Genomic DNA, 18,146 nt, shown 5'->3' with positions numbered 1-18,146 from the left:
GGTTGAAGGTCAGCAGGCAGACGCTTACTGTATGCCCGTATTCCTACAACCAACAACTGATCACTGGAAATTGAAAAGACGCTTTATAAATAGCATCCCAGGGGCGTCTGGGTGGCTCAGTCTGCCTTTGGCTCAGGTCATGATCCCGGGGTCCAGGGATCGAGTCCCACATTGGGATCCGTGCTCAGCAAGGAGCCTGCTTCTCCCTCTGCCTGCCTCCCCCACCCCTCGCCCCGCTTGTGCTCTCGTGCTCTCTCTCTCTCTCTCTTGCTTGCTCTCTGGTAAATAAATAAATAAATAAAATCTAAAAAAAAAAAGAATTGCGAATAGCGCCCCATGCAGCATCCAGGGATGACCCTGACGGAAGATGGGGAAGACCGGCTCCCTCTGAAAGCCGCACAACAGTGCTCACAAACGTTTTCAAGGGCTTCACGATGAAGAGACTCGTCACGCTCTGTAACACACATACTCGCGGTCAGACTTCACAACGGGACCTAACTTCTCCCCGAAACCCTCTGTGGATTTGGCACATTCCCAGCCCAAAGCCCAAGGGCATTTTTCTGGAAGAAATTAGCAGACTAACTCGAAAGTTTGTATGGAAAAGCAAAGGATCTAAAATCGCTAAAACCATTTTGAGAAAGAGGTAGAGGGTAGAGGTCTCAGCAGACTGGACTGTAGGTCTGATTATACTCACGGTAGTGTGGTAGGGGTCAGGACAGACATACAGACCCGTGGACAGAGCTAGTGCCTAGGACAGACCCCATGTGTATGGTCAGCTGACTTTCGACAAAGGTACTAAGTCGTGTCCACGGAGAGAGGACTAGCAATACCATCAGCGAGGCCAGACGCGAGCAAACTTGACGTCTGTCTGTGTGTCCCATCCGTGGGCTTGCAGTGGGTCACAGGCCTTACCTAAGAGCGACACCATCGGAAATCTTAGTGACCTCGGGTGTGGCAGACACTTCTTTAAAAACACCGAAGAGAAGAAATCCATCAACGGGGCTTGATCAAAACGGAACTTATACTCTTCACAGAACAATGTTATAAAAATGATAAGACCAGGGGCGCCTGGGTGGCTCAGTGGGTTAAAGCCTCTACCTTCGGCTCGGGTCATGATCCCAGGGTCCTGGGATCGAGCCCCACATCGGGCTCTCTGCTCAGCAGGGAGCCTGCTTCCTCCTCTCTCCCTGCCTCTCTGCCTACTTGTGATCTCTCTCTGTCAAATAAATAAAATATTTTTTTAAAAAAAGTTCAAAAAATGGTAAGACCAGCCGGGTCCAGAGAACATATTTGCAAGTCAATGTGTCTGAGAAGTTGTATCTACAACGGTGAACGGCTTTACACATCATCCACAGCCAAACGACCCCAAAGAGACAAGGGAATAAGAGGAGTCCAACAGTCGGTCAGGGAAGGCCCCCGGACGCAAACACACGCGACATGCTCTGTCGATCGAGGAGAGGTGTGCAAACGGGACTTGCAGGGAGACCCCACAGCCCCCGAGTCAGGACAGTCGAAGACTGACCGCAGCAAGGCATGGATGTGCAGTGACCAGAACCTTCTTCCTCTGCCGGAAAGAACATGGGGAGAACAGCCGCTTGGGAGAACAGTTTGGTGGCCGCTCAACCTGGAAGCATCCCTCTGTCCTCTGCCCCGTGCACCCCTTCCTAGCCTTTACCCAAGTGAGAGGAAGCCTGTCCCCACGATGACCTGCATGTAGGTGTTCATAGCAGCGTCACTGAGCGCTCGGGCCCAGGGACGCGCCAGCTGCCGGCCAGCAGATGCACGGAGGACCGGCCACAGCCCATGGCAGCCAGGCTGCACAGAGGCCGCACAGCCGAGCTCCGGCAGGGCCGGGAGCGAATACCGGGAGGCCCTGGAGCAGGGCAGCGTCTCTGAATCCCATCAGCTCCGTTTTACCGAGTTCTGGACAACGTGGGCTACTGTGCAATGTGGGGGTCTCGGTCTGAGCGCTCGCGAAGAACACGGCCAGGAACAGAGCAGACCCAGGGCTGCCCGGGGTGGGGCGCGCAGGGAAGGACGGAGGGGCACGGGCAGGGGTGCGGGCGGCTTTGGGAGGGAATGACTGTGCTCATTGTCTTGATGGTAGTGACGACCTCGTGTGCACGTGTCCGAGCCCATCGCCGTGCACACTTGAGAGCGCTGTTTGCTGTACCTCGAGGGCACCTTGATGACAGGTGGTGAGGAAAGAGCTATGGGGAGCTGTGGACGGGGGTGGGCGCTGGGGCGGCCTCCGTGCGTGGGCCACACGGGGACACGGGAGCGTCAGATGGTGGCACCTGTGCGAGGCTCCCGGGAGGGCAACACAGGCACGGCGGGCGGAGCGGGCACCACGGCTCGCAGCTCGGGCTTCTGCCGCCGCACTCAGGCCGCATGGTGCCTGCTCCTCCTGCTTCTGGGGGGCCCCACACCTCCGCCATCTCTCTGCCCTGCACCCTGCTGGGGCCCCCAGCAGCCAGGACTCCCCTTGCCGGCACTGGACTTGGGACTTTGTTTGACCCACAGCGAGGCCTGAGAGTGTGATGACTGTCGGAGGGGTGGAGGAAGCCCCCAGAAGCCTCTGGTCCTCCGAGGAGGGGGAGGCTGCTGGCTTGGACACCTGCCGGCTTCCGGGAACTCCCAGATGCAATGGTTCAAATTGTCCGGATCCAGACAGCAAGCCCTAACCCAGGCAGTGGCCCTGAACCCACGCAGCTGGGCCAAGGGAAGTTTACCTGCCTTGGGTTGATGCCGTCCTGGTGAGCTCAGCAGCCCCTTGGCCAACCTCCCCAGGGTGGATTTGGGGTGTGTGTGTGTGTGTGTGTGTGTGTGTGTGTCTGAGCACTTGGACTGGGTGCCGGAAAGAACACTCAAGCCTTCTGCTCTGTGCTCCTGCCCCCCCCCCACCCGCCGGAGCATTCCCCCTTCTAGGGCTGCGCAGAGGGCGCCCGGGGAGAGTTATGTCTCCTCCGAAGACAGGAGTGATTGTGGCATTTCGGGTCTCGTGCACGATGCCAAGACTGGGCCCAGGTGACAAACCCCAGGAGCTGGGGTCCTATGTGCCCGGATGGCCCCTCCCCACCCCCTGCAGCCCCCCATAGCACAGACACAGCCACACTAATTTTCAGGCATTTATTCCTCTGCAAATAGAAAAATGAACAGAACCCGAACAGAATGAGTGTCCAGTCAGAAGGGGTCCGGATGCTGTCTGTCTCCTGCCCTCCTGCCGCTCGGGGACGTACACCGTCCTGTCCGGGAGAGGGGGCCCCAGACCCCGGCAGGCCACGCGGCCAGGGACTTCCCAAGTTCCCTCACCGCGTGGCCAGCGGGAGGGGCTGCGGAGCAGGAAGGGCCTGGGAAAGGGATGGGGATCCCCGCCGTGGGGAGGTCACAGGCTGGGGCCCACGAGGAGGGCGAGGAGGCCGAGGGCCAGGGCCAGGCCGAGGCCGGCGGCAGGGGGCAGGGCGCGGGCGGGCGCGTGGCTCTGCAGGCTGCGGTTGCACAGGTCCCCCTGACAGCACAGGGTGGCGGCCGCGCCGCTGCTCACCTGGCCGGGCAGGCTGTGCGTGGGCGTGCACGACTCCACGCAGTCCTTCTCCACCAGGTTCCCCAGCAGCGGCTCCACTGCGGACAGGTGGGTGCGGTCAGGCTGGGCCGCGGCTTCCGACCCCCCAGCCCAGGGAGCCAGCCCTTGTAGCCCGCAAGTCCCAGCCCCTGGCCCCTGGGGCCCCGGGACACCCGCACGGAGCCCCACCCCGGCCCGGTGCTCCCCGCGCTCACCCTTGGTCCTGGTCCTGCAGTAGTGCGCGCTAGCCTCACAGTCCTGGGCTCTCTCGCAGTTGGAGGAGCTGGAGCACACGTGGCAGCGGAGAGCACGGGCTGGGGGAGGAGGGACGCAGGGGGCCTGGGGTCACTGCCTGGACAGCCCTCTGCCAGCCCTGCCTGAGACCCACCGGGCGCCGCCGAGGATCCTCCGCTGGGGCTCCCATCCTGCACACACAGCCCCCGGGGCCGGGAGACGACGGTCCTCCACGGCTGGGACGGTGGGAGGAGGCTCCTGTGCAGGCGTGTCTAGAGAACTGGGGGCAAGGTGGCTGGTGCGGGCTGGGGACCTCGCCACGGGAGCGTCCCGGAGCTCTGACGCTTCCAGAGAGCAGCCCACCACGGCTGGCCCCGCCCCGGAGCCTGTCCCCAGTGGTCCCCACGAAGGTCATGAGGACCTGAGGCTAAGTCAGGGCTGGGGGCTTTCAGCTCCGCCACGCTGAGCTTGCGGGAGGCAGGTTGCCTTGGGGACAGAGGCAGGGGCCGGATGACTGGCCGCTGGTCGTCCTCGGAGGTGGGGGGCGTCTCAAGACAGCTCCCCGCCTCTCTCTCCCTCTCTGTGTGTGGGTCCTGGGGGCCGATAGGAGTCTCTGACTCTGTGGTTACATCTGGTTGCACTAAGCTAAGACCCGGCTTCGTTTTGTTTTAAACTCTGAGTCTGGCATCCCGGAGCCTAAAGGCAGGTACTGCAGGCTTCCCACGTGCGTCCCGCAGGTCCTTGCTGCGCCCCCCCCCCCCCCCCCCCCCGCCCAGCCCCTCACCCACCTGGCCCGGCAGCCACGGCCAGCACAGCAAGGAGCAGGACAGCTGTCTTCATCTCGGGGCGTCTCTGGGAACAGTGGGGGCCCCTCCTCTCTGGAGGCCTTATAGCCCGGGCCCGGTGCTGGTGGGAGGGGTGAAGTGGGGACCCAGCCAGGCAGCGGCGTTCCAGCTGCCCCACCCTGGCTGGCCCACGCCTGCCAGCCCGGCGCATGGCTGCCCCTGCCCCTGCCACCTGGAGGGACGGCTGCCCCTTGGCTGCCTGCGCCCCCCAGGGCAGGGGTCTGCCCGCCCCATCTCCAGGCTATGATGGAGGCCTCAGCAGGCTCCGCAGCTCACTGCCTGTTCTCCTCTCTCCGACTCTCCGTCCGTCCCTAGATCGCTTTGTCTCGGACTTTCTCTCCCTCTCTTGCACCCCGACCCTCAGATAAGGTCAACGGAGTCACAAGGTTAGGCAGGTGCCCTGTGGGGAGCCAGAGCTGTGCCCAAGGGGCAAGCGAGGCAGGTGTAGGCTCTGGCCCTGGCTTCCTGGGCTCGGGGCTCAGGACCACTCGGGGGGCCCACGGAGTGTTGGGAGAAGGACCCCCAGGCGAGCAAGGCATCTTGTTGAGATCAGGACGTCAGGGTAGTGAGGAGGGGAGGAAGCCATCCCGGGGCGGGGTGGGCAGCTGGGCAAGCCTGTGGCCTGTGGAGGAGCCTGCAGAGGTGAGCCCTGGACCAGGTGCGTCAGGGGGAGGGGCGGGGGCAGAGCTGAGGGGGGAGGGGTGGGGCGGAGGCGGAGACTCAAGGGTTCACTGACCCAGAGACCCCAAGGGCCCCTGAGTCTGCAGCAGCCCTGCCTTGGACGCCGCCCCTCGGGTACTCTGCTCCGTGCTCCGGGCACGGTGGAGGACCAGCAGCCTTTTTCCGGCTTTGGGACCAGGCCTCTCCGTCTCCTGCTCTGGTCCCCAAGGGCCGTGAGCTCTTCTGGGTCAGGGGCGAGGGGCACGGGGTCGATCCCCTGACGCCACCCTCTCAGAGCGCTCGTGGGGAGGGAAGACCCAGCCCCTGAGCGCAGGCTCTGTCCTCCCTTCCCTGACGCTTTCCCCGCCTGCTGGCTGGCCGCGGCCCCTCCCGCTGTGCCCGGCAGACCCTGCTGGGTTGTGGGGTGTTCCCTACGGAGGCCTCCCCCCTCCCCGTCCTGGCGGGCCACGCTGACTGTGATGGGGAGTCGGGCCACAACACAGAACCTGGGCCTACGCCAGCCCCATCCCTGCAAGTACGGGAGGGGGAGGGCCTGCTGCAGGGAGGGCAGCCCTGGGCTGCAGGGAAGGCAGGGGGCAGAGCCAGCCTGCAGCCGTTGGGAGCACTGTGGCCGGGGAGAGCTGGGAGCCCTTGGCCCTTCCTCCCGGCGTGCCCTGGACAAGCCAGATCCTGACCGGGGCCTCACCTGGGTGAGGCAGACTGCCTCATGGTGCCAATGGGCCAGGGATGTGCTGCCTGACCCCCTGGGCCGCCCTCCCTAAAGATGTTGCTGGACCTGGTGGGACCTGGCCCGAGGCGCAAGGCCGGCAGAGCACTTCCTTCCAGGACCCCGGCGGCGCAGGGAAGGCTGCCAGCAGGAGCCCCTGGGGCAGGCCCACATCGGCAGTGTGAGCCTGTCCCCCCGGCTGGTCCCAGGCTCCCTGGGCCTTATGTCAGGTGACTGGGGCCTCTTTTGACGAGGCAGGTAATATGGGGACCTGTGCGCTCAGCCAGAGAGAGGAAGTCACCCCAAGCTCTGAGGCCTGGCATTCATCAGGCACAGCCCGTCATGGACAGATGGAAGGAGGACGCCCAGAGGCCTCAGGAAGCAGGATGTAGGGCTCCGTGACAGGGTGGTGACTGACATGGGAGTGGAGTGGGAATGACAGGTGGGGAGGGATGATTCACTGAGGCCAAGGGGCATAGAAGCTACTAGAACAACGGGTTTGGGGGATTGGGTTTCTTATAGGGCCTGGTAGAGCTAGGGGTCCAGACCAGGAGTAGAATTTTGGGTATGAGGCTGCCGGGCTGCAGGTTCCCCTCACTGGGGCTGGAGGGGACGCCTGCACCCCTGTCCCATCCTCATGGGGCACCTGAGGGCACCTGCCTGTCCAGGGGCACAGACCAGAGGGCACCTGTCAGGCAGGGACAGACACCTGCCGGAAAAAAGGTGGCAACCGGCTTCTGGATCCATGGGAAGACAGCGTTGCCTCTGATGGGGCTGCCAGTGAGGGCATGGGCTGCCCGCCAAGATGAGAGCTGCCTGTCCCGGGGCTTCCTAGCAGGAATGGGGAATCATCGGAACAGTCCAGTCAGGGAGGGCTTCCTGGAGGGGTGGCCTGGCTTCCCTGACCTTGGAGGCAAATCATAGGGGAGAGAGGAGCCATCGTGGCCCCTTAGGTGGGCCCCTTCCAACATCCTTTCCCTGGTGAGCAAAGGAGGTCCTGGGGGGACCCCGCTGGCAGCCTGACAGTTCCAGGTCACGCGGCCTCCCCTCCTGTCCTCCCTCATCCTCTAGAGAAAGCTGCCGCTCTCCAGAATGCAAGCCCTCTCACCCAGTCCCCGGAGCCCGCTGGGTCGCTGGGCCCGATGGCGCCAGAGGATTGCTGGCAGCAGAAACAAGGCCTGGAAGAGGTCTTGGAGGGGCCAGGACTGCTCGCGCCCTCACCCCTCAGCCCTGCCTGCTTCCTGAACTCAGCCGGACCAGGACAAGTCCAGACCTCTGCTGCCTCGTGCCTTTCCTGCTTACACCCCCGCCCCCGCTTCCCCCTGCTCCCCAGGGTCTCAGCCTTGGAGTGGGAGAGGGGAATCGAGGCCTCGATCACCGGGCTCTGGGGGTCCCTGGGGTCCCACAAAGGGGGTGAGTGGCTCAGAGAGGGAAGCGCCTGGCTCAGGGCAGACAGTGGCCACTCCAGACTTTCTGAAAAGGGAGCCTAAGGGGTTCCCGGGCCCTGCCTAGGCTGAGGGTAGGCATCAGGATGGGCGGGTTGGGTTCCCTCCCTGGAGGCACCCCCCACCTTGGGGTCTGCAGACAAGGCTTCTCTAGTTTCCAGTTGCGTCATGGACAAGGGCCGGCCGGCCGCACACAGGGACGCATGGCGCCTGGCCGCCGCTCACTCATCATTGAGCAGTACCCGCCGTGGACCACGCGCTCAGGGCCCAACAGAGACAGATAGGAGAGATGGGGCCAGCCCGCAGGACCCCCAGATGAGCCGGGGAGATGGGACACAGACCAGTGGGCCCCATGTGAGCGGGATGATCGGGGAGGCCAAGGGTTGGGGACTCCTGAAGAGTGGAGCAGGGACAGGCCGTTGGGCCTGGGTCTGGGCCAGGGGGGCCTCAGGCTTGGCACACCCCTTCTTCCCCACGGAGCTGAGGTGACTACCCGGTGAGTCAGGCCGTGGAGGGAGACAGGGTCACACTGCCCTCAGGGAGGGCCTGCCTTGTCCCTCCCCTCACGGACCTGCACACGCCGACAGGGCCTCCCTCGGGTGATGTAGAGAGGGCAGGGCCTTGCCCAGGATCACCCAGCCAGCCAGTGGGAACCGGAGATGGGCCTGCCCTCCTCCCCCAATTCAGTCCCTGGCTGGCCTGGGGCTCTTACCCCATGCCCAGGCCTCCCTCCTCCTCCCTCCTGTGCGGGAGACGCGCCCTCACACACAGGGCCACAGGCCTAGACACGGGTCTCTCTCACCTGCTTCCCAGGGCTTGGCATGGCCCCACCTGTCTAGATCATCCCCTGGGACCCTGGCCACCAGTGCGGGGCCTCCCTTTCCTGCTGTGCCAGAGTGCAAACCCAGGGAGCAGACACACCGGTTCTCAGGCTGGGCAGCCAGCTCCCCTGAGGGAGGCCCCACAGGATCTCTGCCCATGTCAGCACTAGCGCCAGCACTTAGGACAAGCACCTTAAGACCAGCACCTAGCGCCAGCACCTAGGATGAGCAGAGGTCTGGCATGCGCCCTGCTTATCAGTTTCTCTGGCTGTGTCCCTTTGTGAAAGAGAGGAAGAGAGCCTGCAGAAGGCCGTGGGCACAAGCCACAGAACACAGCAACCCTGGGGACCTCGGAGTTCCAAGGACACAGGCTCTTAGCAGTGTGGGCTTATAGAGCCTGGAATCCCAGAGCTGAGGGACCCAAAGAACCTGAGAATCATGAATCCAAACCACGTGACACCAGTTAGAATGGCCAGAATCAACAGGACAGGAAGCAACGTGTGTTGGAGAGGATGTGGAGAAAGGGGAACCCTCTTACGCTGTTGGTGGGAATGCAAGTTGGTGCAGCCACTTTGGAGAACAGTGTGGAGATTCCTGAAGAAATTAAGAATAGAGCTTCCCTATGACCCTGCAATTGCACTACTGGGTATTTACCCCAAAGATACAGATGGAGTGAAAAGATGGGCCATCTGTACCCCAATGTTTATAGCAGCAATGGCCACGGTCGCCAAACTGTGGAAAGAACCAAGATGCCCTTCAACGGACGAATGGATAAGGAAGATGTGGTCCATATACATGATGGAGTATTATGCCTCCATCAGAAAGGATGAATACCCAACTTTTGTAGCAACATGGACGGGACTGGAAGAGATTATGCTGAGCGAAATAAGTCAAGCAGAGAGAGTCAAGTATCATATGGTTTCACTTACTTATGGAGCATAAGGAATAACACAGAGGACATGGGGAGATGGAGAGGAGAAGGGAGTTGGGGGAAATCGGAGGGGGAGATGAACCATGAGAGACTGTGACTCTGAGAAACAAACTGAGGGTTTTGGAGGGGAGGAGGTGGGGGGATGGGTGAGCCTGGTGGCGGGTATTATGGAGGGCACGGATTGCATGGAGCACTGGGTGTGCTGCATAAACAACGCATCTTGGAACACTGAAAAAATTAAAAAAAAAAAAAAAAGAACCTGAGAATCAGGTATCCTGTAGGGAGTTTATTCTCTCCATGTGAGGAAAGCTCCCTCTAGGGTTCTAGAAAAAGACAGAGTGTGTTCATGTTCTATATCTAGGTTCTCCACTCTGCTGTACTGCTGCTCAGTGCTCCTCCTATTGTAGCCTGAGCCTGTGGCTCTAAACCCTTGAGCTCCATGATGGCATTGGGTATAAGTTCCAGGGTAGCAAACACCAACAACCTATGTAATGCACCCATCTATCTGTTACTATCCACTCATTCTTCCATCTGTCCGTCCACAGGCTGCCAGCCAGCCCGTATCCCTCTGTATATCCATCCATCCATCTACCCGCCCACCCATCCATACATCCACCTTCTATCTATCCATCCATCCACTCATCCATCCATCATCCACCCATGCACTCATCCATTCATCCATACATCCATACATCCATCTTCTCTCTATCCACTCATCCATCCACTCATCCATCCCTATATCCATCCAACATCCATCTATCAATCCATCTATCATCAATCCATCCCTCCATCCACTCATCCATCCATCCTCCATCCATATATCATCCATCATCCATCCATCCACTCATCCATCCGTCCATATATCCATCTTCTATCCATCCACCCATCCAACATCTATTCGTATATCTATCTTCTATCTATCCGTCCGTCCATCCATCCATCCATCCATCCATCATCCATACATACACCTATGTGTCCTGTGGGAGATAGTTTCCGTGACGTCTCTCTCTCCTATCCCCTCTTCCCTTTCTCATGTACATGCACACGTGCCCCTGACAAGGGAACACAGTAACCCTCAAAGACTGTGGAGTGAAGCCAGGTGGGGGTTCTCAGAGCCTTACATCTGCAAGCGGTTGGCGGGCAGCTCTGGGTCTTGCAACACCCAACATGCAGAAACGCTCTTTTTATTTAAGATTGTATGATCAGGTGGGGGTGGCTTTGAGAGGACATCATTGATCCTAACCTTTCAGAGTTTGTGCCCTGTTGGTCTGTCTGTCTCTGGCCACTAGTACCTCTTACACAGAGCAGTGTAAATTCCTTTCTTTGACAATCCTGAGCCCTCTCATTGGTCCCTTGTCCCTTGAGAATAGCAAATGGCCCCTTGTTGGGTTCTGCCACTCTTTTAAGTCCCACTAAAACATGACCAGGACAACCAGACTTTGTAAAGGGTTTTTTCTTTTTAAATTTCAACATCATTTTCTCTTTTTTAAAGATTTTATTTATTTATTTGACAGCAAAAGAGGGATCACAAGCAGGCAGAGAGTCAGGCAGAGAGAGAGGGGGAAGCAGGCTCCCTGCTAAGCAGAGAGCCTGATGTGGGGCTTGACCCAAGGACACTGAGATCATGACCTGAGCCGAAGGCAGAGACTTAACCCACTGAGCCACCCAGGGACCCCAGCCTTACGTACTTATTTATTTATTTATTTTTAATGATTTTATTTGACAGAAAGAGAGAGATCACAAGTAGGCAGAGAGACAGCCAGAGAGGGGGGAAGTAGGCTCCCTGCTGAGCAGAGAGCCCAACTCGGGGCTCGATCCCAGGACTCCGAGATCATGACCCGGGCTGAAGGCAGAGGCTTAACCCACTGAGCCCCTCAGGTGGCCCAACCAGACTTTTAAAAACAGATTTTTTTGGAAATAACTGGTAACATTCTTGGATGGGGACTACTGTCCTCCCAAGTATGTGTGGGGAGGGCTTCAGTCTCGCAGTGAGACCCACATTCCGGCGCAGGCAGCCTTTTCCCAGCCTTGCACTTTATAGACAAGGTTCCTGGAGCTTGTCGGGGCACAGGGTGATGAATGGGAGCCGGGAGGGTCAGGTGGCCTGGGTGTCCTCCTCACTCGGCCTGACGCTGAGTCGACGCAGCCCCTGCTCCCCAGGCCTCCGGCAGCTGCCGAGTTTGGAATCCGCAGCAGCCCAGCTCAGCCACTCCCTGCTCAGCCTGGTGGCCTCAGGGGCCTGGTTTTGGCACCGGGCCGGGTCTACGGGGGCTCATGCTGTTGCAACCTGCTCTGGGTGTGGGGCTGTGCTCCCCAGGGCAGGGAGTGGGTCCTAAGCTGGGCCTGGCAGGGAGCGCATTACCTACAGAGCTTATCAAGGGGCTTATATCATCTTACCCTGGGAATATTATGTAAGGGCAGAGCAGGGCTGCTCCTTGGGGAGCAGGAGATGTTGGGGAGAGGCCCAGGAACCCCCAGAGCAGAGCGCAGGCTCGGGGCCAGCCCCGGCGGTGACCCCCGGGGCACACAGAGCCAAGACCAAAGCCGCCAGGCCAGCCACTCTGGGCTGCATGGCGCACGTTGACCAAGCTCTCCGCTCTGGCTGCCACCTGGCCTTCCTGCCTGTGTCCTCAGCGGCTTCGGGAAGGACAGGTCAAAGCCCGAGTCCCTGGCTGTGGCCCACACCCATGCCACCCAGCAATGTTCCTCCCTGAGGCTCCTGGCCTGCTGCCCCCTCAGGGTTCCTGCCCGGGGTCTCCCGACACACCCTCCAGCCCTTTCTCACCCTGGGCCTTTATACCCGTTGTCCTCGCAGGCTCCTAGGGTCCGGATCACAGCTGTCACCTGCCCCTCAGAGAGGCTGGCGTTCCCTCCAGCACCGCCCCCCCGCCCCAGTCCTGGGAAGGACGGCGTGCGCTGGTCTGTCGGCTGGCTGTGGCCCCGCGTGCTGCTGCTGCACTGTCCCAGCGCCAGCGTGACCCTGGCGTGTGGTGGGCGCTCTCTGAGTGTCCCTTGATTTAATGACTGTGGTGCCGCCGTGGGGGATGGGGAGAAAATTCTGGCTCTGGGCAGACCACTCTGCCGGCCCAGAGTTGAATCTGAAAAGCCGTTTGTGTCTCAGTGTCCTCTAACGTCCTCACGTGGACCAGCCTCCTGGCCCGGCCCCGACTTCTGAGCGCGGAAGCTCCTGGAGGAAGAGGCTGTGGGTCATGGCGTGGCACCCGTTGCGGCTTTCCGTTGTGACTCGTAAGGGTGGGACCTGGCCTGGAGGGAAGGCTGGTCGGGACAGGAGTCGAGAGAGTGAATTTCCACTCTCCTTAAGAAAACCGACCTTCCAAGGCTGCGTGGGGCCGCCCCACCCCAAGCCCCTGAGATGTGGCCCCTTCACACGGACCCCAAGCCAACCTCCTCCTGGGTCCCTGGAGCCCGGCAGGCCTGGCCATGAAAGGAAATTGTACTGGAGGCTCGGAGGGGCCCCCGGGGAAGGCTGGCACCCTGCTTCCGAGCTGGGCCCCCTCCGCCACCGTGTCTTCCAGGGCCTTCCTGGGCGCAGAAGGAGCCACAGCAAGTCTGCCGGCACCAGGCACCCTCCCTCCGGCCTGCGTCCCCGCACGCCCCCGGAGCACCGTGATTCCACCGGGACGGCCGGCACAGGGCGGCAGCAGGCACCGGGTGCCCGCAGCAGGCCGAGCACACAGGCGCCGGGGGCAGGGGCGCTGCCAGGCCAGAGAGGAGGCTGCTGGGAACGGGAAGGAGCGCCAGGCTGGGCTGTGGGAGGCTGGAAGCTGGGAGGAGGGTAGTGGGGAGGCTGGGCGGGTCAGCGGCACATCCGCGGCTGATTCCCAGAACGGAGGCCCACGCCCAGCCGGGAAAGCGGCTGCCTTTACCAAGCCCCGTGGCCATGGCCTTGAGCTGTGGGAGCCCACCAGGCAGGCCCCCTGGGAGGGACGTGAGGGTCAGTGATGTGGGGGAAGGGAAAGGACTCAGGGTCTGCATGGGGAGGAGGCAGGCGGACCAGGGCTGAGCCCCACAGGCTGGGACAGGGAGACCCTGCAGGAGCTGTGGGCAGGGGAACCTGCGCAGAGGCGAGGGAGGGGAGCTGGAGCCTCAGAGGGCCTTTGCCAGCCAAGAAGAGCCCCAGTGCCCGGTTGGGCCCTGACCGGGGTGCAGGATGGTGGGGGTTGTGGGGCACGCGGTGGGGCTGATCACGGATGTCAGGGGACCCCATGTGAGCCCCCAGGTCGAGGGGGTGGGCGTGGATGCTGGCTTCTTGGATCCCAAGGGGAGCGAGCTTGTCCTCGCTGAGCTCGTGCGTGCGGAGTGTGCCCACCTCCGTAGAGAGCTCCCCGCCTCGTCAGAGGTCCAGCCCCCACCCCCATTCAGCGTCTCAGAGAATGGGGACAGGACAGGATATGTGGCTTTATTCTCTTCTCACGAGCTCCTAGGGGTGGGCTTGCTGCGGGCACCCCTGCCCGAGGCTGTGACAGCCGGCAGCCGAGGGATCGGGCACAAGCCTGCCTTTACCTGGCAGGGACTGGGGGTGGGGACGTGGCTATCCCTGAAAGCCTCATCCCCTCTCCAAGCTTCGGGCAGTGAGCCAAGGGCCCCGGGAGGGGCCCAGCAGTTCTGACAGGGCGCCTGGCTCCCAGGAGGCCCTGGTGGGCCAGGAGGAGTGAGCGTGCCCACTGGGGTGTGAGTCAGTGGTGGAAGGAGTGGGCGGGGGATGCACGTGGGAGCCCAGGGGTGGCTGGTGCTGGGGGGGCAGTGCCCCGACCTCTGAACCCCCCTTCCCTCCATGCACAGCAACTCTGGGCACACGAGGCTGTTTGGGAAGGAGCCCGAGTGGAAGCTCCTGAAAGCGGGTGGAGGTTGCCGGGGGATGGAGGTACCCTTCCCACTGCCGGGTGGCTGGGACCCCAGGACAGGGCTGAGGGTCCCTTGAAGGGGGCTTCCCTGAGCAGGGGGGGGAGCCTCCCTCCCAGGGGCAGGAGCCCGGGGGGCTGGGTGTGGCCCGGGGGAAGCCGGGAGGAGCCCCACGAGAGACAGGAGCTCTTCTCGCCGGCTTGGCAGTGTGCGGGGGGGAGCGGCACAGCTGCAAAGGACCACGAGGTCCAGGCGACAGCCAGCGCCACGGCGGGCACGGCAGGCTCACCAGGCCGCCCGGAGCAGTGGCCACAGCAGGCTGGCCGAGGTGCTGAGCCACAGGGCCCCCAGGCTGCCCGCCAGGCCCGCGGCTGCGCTGCGGTTGCACCGGCTGCCCTGGCAGCAGGAGACGGAGAGGGTGCGGCCGTCCGAGGACATGGTGCTGTTGGGGCACACCGGGGCGCAGGACTTCATGACCAGGATGCCGCCGGGGTTTGCTGTGGAGAGAGGCGCGAGGGCCCATGGCTAGCGTGCTCTGGGTCCGGCCAGCCCGCAGCGGGGCAGGCCAGTAGCCCGGGGCCACCAGCACCACCCGCACGGCCAGCCTCCAGGGCCTCCTTCCGTGGTGCCCGCAGTCCAGGCCCCTCAGGGACCCTCCACCTCAGCCTTTCCCTCTCACAGGTGCCTGGACTCACTCCCGGGTCTAGAGGAGGGACCAGGCCCAGCCCCCAGCCCTGCCGTGTCCTGGGCCGGGAGGCAGGACGGCTCCAGCTACGTGACCCTCTAGCTTGGCCTCTGCACCTGCACCTGGGGACAGCTGAGCACCGGGTTCCCGAAGTGTCCGGACGGCCGCTCAGGCCAGCGGTGTTGTGACCGTGCGGGACTTCCCTCCACCTGCGACCTGTGACTCAGCGCACTTGCCGTGGCCCTGCCAGAAAGGGACGACCGCGGTGGGCGGCCGGACCTCTCGGCTCAGCTTCCCAGTCCAGGAGACAGATGCCCAGAGCCACCCCTCCGCGACTGTTCGGGGGTCGGCAAAGTTACTCCCCGCACAGCTCTGAGCCGGTCGAGAAAATGCTGCCGTAGTGAGCGCCGTGCGCGGGGCCATGGGGAGGACAGCCTGGGCCAGCAAGGACAGAGCAGAGGGACAGGCGGGCAGCAGCAGCCCTGGGAGGGCCAGGGTGAGTGGCAGGTCCCAGCCCCTGCACACATCCCCCTCCCGCAAGCGGGACCGCACACGGCCCAGGAGCAAACTCTTCATGAATGCGATGGCTGGTCAGGACCGTGCTCAGTCGGGGCGGAAAGGGGCACGTATTTACGGACAGAATGGATGGGGGCAGGGGCCGCCCCCAGGCTCCAGGGCCCAGTGGCATTTCCACGATGCAGCAGCCTCCTTCCCGCTGGGGTCTGAGCTCCGGGCTCTTCCCTTGAGAAACGGGCTGCAGGGCCAGGCTTGGGAGGGCTGAGTCAGAGGGCGCAGTGGGCCGCCTGACCGCCCCTGACACTCATCTTTGTCACAGGCAAGACTGCTTGAGCTGTGCTGCGTGACGGCAGTGCCCCCGCCCCCCGGGATGGCCAGCAGGGAGCTGGGATGCGCTGCCAACCCCACAACCCGCTGGAGGGGCCTCCGGGGTGCAGGAAGCCCACGGGAGCGACCGCATCACCACCTGCCCACGGCCGACTCCCCAGCCAGCGGACCCCCAGGTGCTATCCCTGGAGGCCCCCCACCTCCCCCGCCCCCACGGGAGCACCTCGCTCACGGCCCCCTGTAGGGAGCACAGCCCTCCAGCACTGCCCCAAGGTCAACACATCCGCCGCTCCTGGGGGACCCACTCAGGGAGCGCTGCCCGGCCGGACCCAGGGATGGACAGATGCGACAGATGGTCCACGGGGAGCCGGCGAGAGGGCCGGCCTGGGGGTCTGAGGGAAGCCCCCATCGCGGGGCTGGAACTGGGGGCCCATGGGGGCTCCTGGTACGCTGGGGACCACCAGGGAGAAGCCCCCTCTGCCGCTCTGCGGCCCCCCCACGCTCACGTCAGCGTCCGCAGTTTTAAGGCCCTTCCGGCCGACGCTGCCCGAGGCCGAGAACCGCGCGGGCCCAGCCTTGCGCCCTGCCAGAGCCCGCAGGTGCCAGGCTGTGGGCCAGGTGACCGAAGGAGGGCACGGCCAGCTGGGGCCCCCCACCCCCAGGGCTTAGCTGAATGGGGCAAGTTCCCCTGCCCCTGAGAAGGCGACACAGTCCTGGGGCGCGGTCCTCCGCCGCCTGACGGGGAGGGGTCCTGCGGGCAGTGGACTGTTTGTGCTGCTTCCCCATGGGGCCCTGGGCCGAGCGGGGGTGGGGGTGGGGCAAGACCGCCCGTGTCCCCGGCCAGACACCACAACTCCTCATACTAAGGGGCCTGTGTCCCAAGCAAGAAGCCTTCGTGGTCACCCAGGCTTATAGGGAGCTGGGCCCAGGGAGGCTGCCTGGCCCATGGCAGAGCCCCTGAGTCAACCAGAGAGTCTGGAGATGCTGCTGGGACCCCCCTGCCAGGACACTCACGGTGACAGCAACCTGTGGGGGCTCCTCGTTCCCTCCCGGGAGCCTAGGGCCTCCTGGGCCGCCACACAGCACCGTGTGCAGGGGACCCGGCTCGCGTCACGCCTCCTCCTCTCTCGGGGGCTGCCAGGGGGGCCTCGCAGCAGCTTCTAGCCCCTCCCGTCAGTCCCCGTCCTGTCCTCGCTGTCCCTCCAGGCCAGCTTTCCCACTGCCCTGTCCAGGCCTCTGCGACCCTGTCAGGCTCGCCACTCCTCGGTGTCACGGGAGTCACTGCACCCCTTGCCTCCCTGTCATGTGACCCTCTGGGGTCTGCGCCCCGACCCTGCCTGTCCCCGTCACCGGCTCAGCCCCTGAGGGCTCACGGAGGGAGCAGACTGCAAAGGGCATCCTGGGGGTCGGAGGAGGGAGAGAGCCTGTCGCACGGGGTCGGGGTCGGAGATCTGGAGGAGGCGGGTTATAGGTGGGGCTGGTGACGCCCCCCTCCCCGGGCGGAAGCTGCGGTGCCCGCGGGTCCTCCAGGAGCCAGCCTCCCTCCCGTCTGGTCCTGCCACAGCCTGTAGGGCCTGCTCCCCGCCGCCGACACCTCCTGCGTGGACCCCTCGGACTGCGGCTGGAGGGCGCGGGTACTCACTGGCCTGCGTGATCACGCAGTACTTGTCGGTTGGGGCACACTCCACCAGAGACTCGCAGTCCTTGTGGCCGCAGCACACGTGGCAGTGCAGGGCCGGGGCTGGGGGGGCAAGCACAGGCCCAGTCAGTCGGGGCAGGGCCGGGGCGGGGGGGGCAAGCACAGGCCCAGTCAGTCGGGGCAGGGCCGGGGCGGGGGGGACGGGGAGGCTGGACCACGCCCAGCTGGCCTTCTCTGCACCTCGTCTTCCTCCCAGCCTCCCTGCAGAGCGGCTCCCGGTCCCCTGGGCTGGGACTAGAGACTCGGTGGCCGGAGACGCGCCCCAGGCCGGCCGGCGCCATGCAGGGAGTCCTGGCCCAGCGGCAGGTGTGGGAGTGCGGCGTGTGGCCCGGGGTCTGCAGGCGGCCCTGGGACCTGGGACAGAGGCAGGCACAGGCAGCAGGGGGCAATGCAAGGAGAACTAACTTTGGGGGGGTCTGGGCTCTGCTTCTCATTGTCCTTGTGCCCCTCTGAGGGACAGATCCTCCCTCTATCATGGGACTAGCGCAGCCTTGCTGGGAGAGGACGGGACGCGGGCATCAAGCACTTGGCTCGCCCACACCCCCGCCCCGCACTGGGCTCCCAGCCGTGGCCCCCAGGGGTTTGCACACGGTGCACACCGAGGGCTCCTTGGTTACCGGGAGGCACCGGCCCTGCCCCTCACGGCCTGGGACCTGCCTGCAAGTCCGAGCCTGCACTGATCCAAGGGGCGTCCACAGCAAAAGGCCCCAGTTCTAGCCAGACCTCACACGTGTGACTGACCCCAGTTCCCAAAACAAGGAGACACTGCAGGGCCCGGGGGTGGCCGACCGAGGTACTATGTGTGACTGAGTGGGGTGGGCTGGAAGCTAC

The 18,146-nt window shown here is 63.4% G+C and overlaps 1 protein-coding gene across 1 annotated transcript; it reads right to left on the bottom strand.

Moving 5' to 3' along the window:
• Nucleotides 1-3,152: 3,152 nt before the first annotated feature.
• On the bottom strand, nucleotides 3,153-4,636 carry LY6D (lymphocyte antigen 6 family member D). The gene is made up of 3 exons (XM_045980096.1): nucleotides 4,585-4,636; nucleotides 3,778-3,876; nucleotides 3,153-3,621 (listed from the first exon to the last, which is right to left on the bottom strand). Exons 1-3 carry the CDS (start codon nucleotides 4,634-4,636, stop codon nucleotides 3,386-3,388), a joined length of 387 nt encoding a protein of 128 aa, XP_045836052.1. The 3' UTR covers nucleotides 3,153-3,385.
• Between the last annotated feature and the right edge of the window lie 13,510 nt (nucleotides 4,637-18,146).

The sequence above is a fragment of the Meles meles genome, chromosome 1 (genome assembly GCF_922984935.1).
Source record: "Meles meles chromosome 1, mMelMel3.1 paternal haplotype, whole genome shotgun sequence".
NCBI classification, from domain to species: domain Eukaryota; kingdom Metazoa; phylum Chordata; class Mammalia; order Carnivora; family Mustelidae; genus Meles; species Meles meles.
This window is presented reverse-complemented; position numbering and strand designations above follow the sequence as displayed.

What these genes read in the sequence shown, in the direction of transcription:
- LY6D (XM_045980096.1), bottom strand. Translation starts at nt 4,636, where the DNA reads ATGAAGACAGCTGTCCTGCTCCTTGCTGTGCTGGCCGTGGCTGCCGGG. An exon ending in GGCCGTGGCTGCCGGGCCAG is followed by an intron (nt 3,877 to 4,584) that starts GTGGGTGAGGGG and finishes CTCCTCCCCCAG; the next exon opens with CCCGTGCTCTCCGCTGCCAC. An exon ending in CTGCAGGACCAGGACCAAGG is followed by an intron (nt 3,622 to 3,777) that starts GTGAGCGCGGGG and finishes ACCTGTCCGCAG; the next exon opens with TGGAGCCGCTGCTGGGGAAC.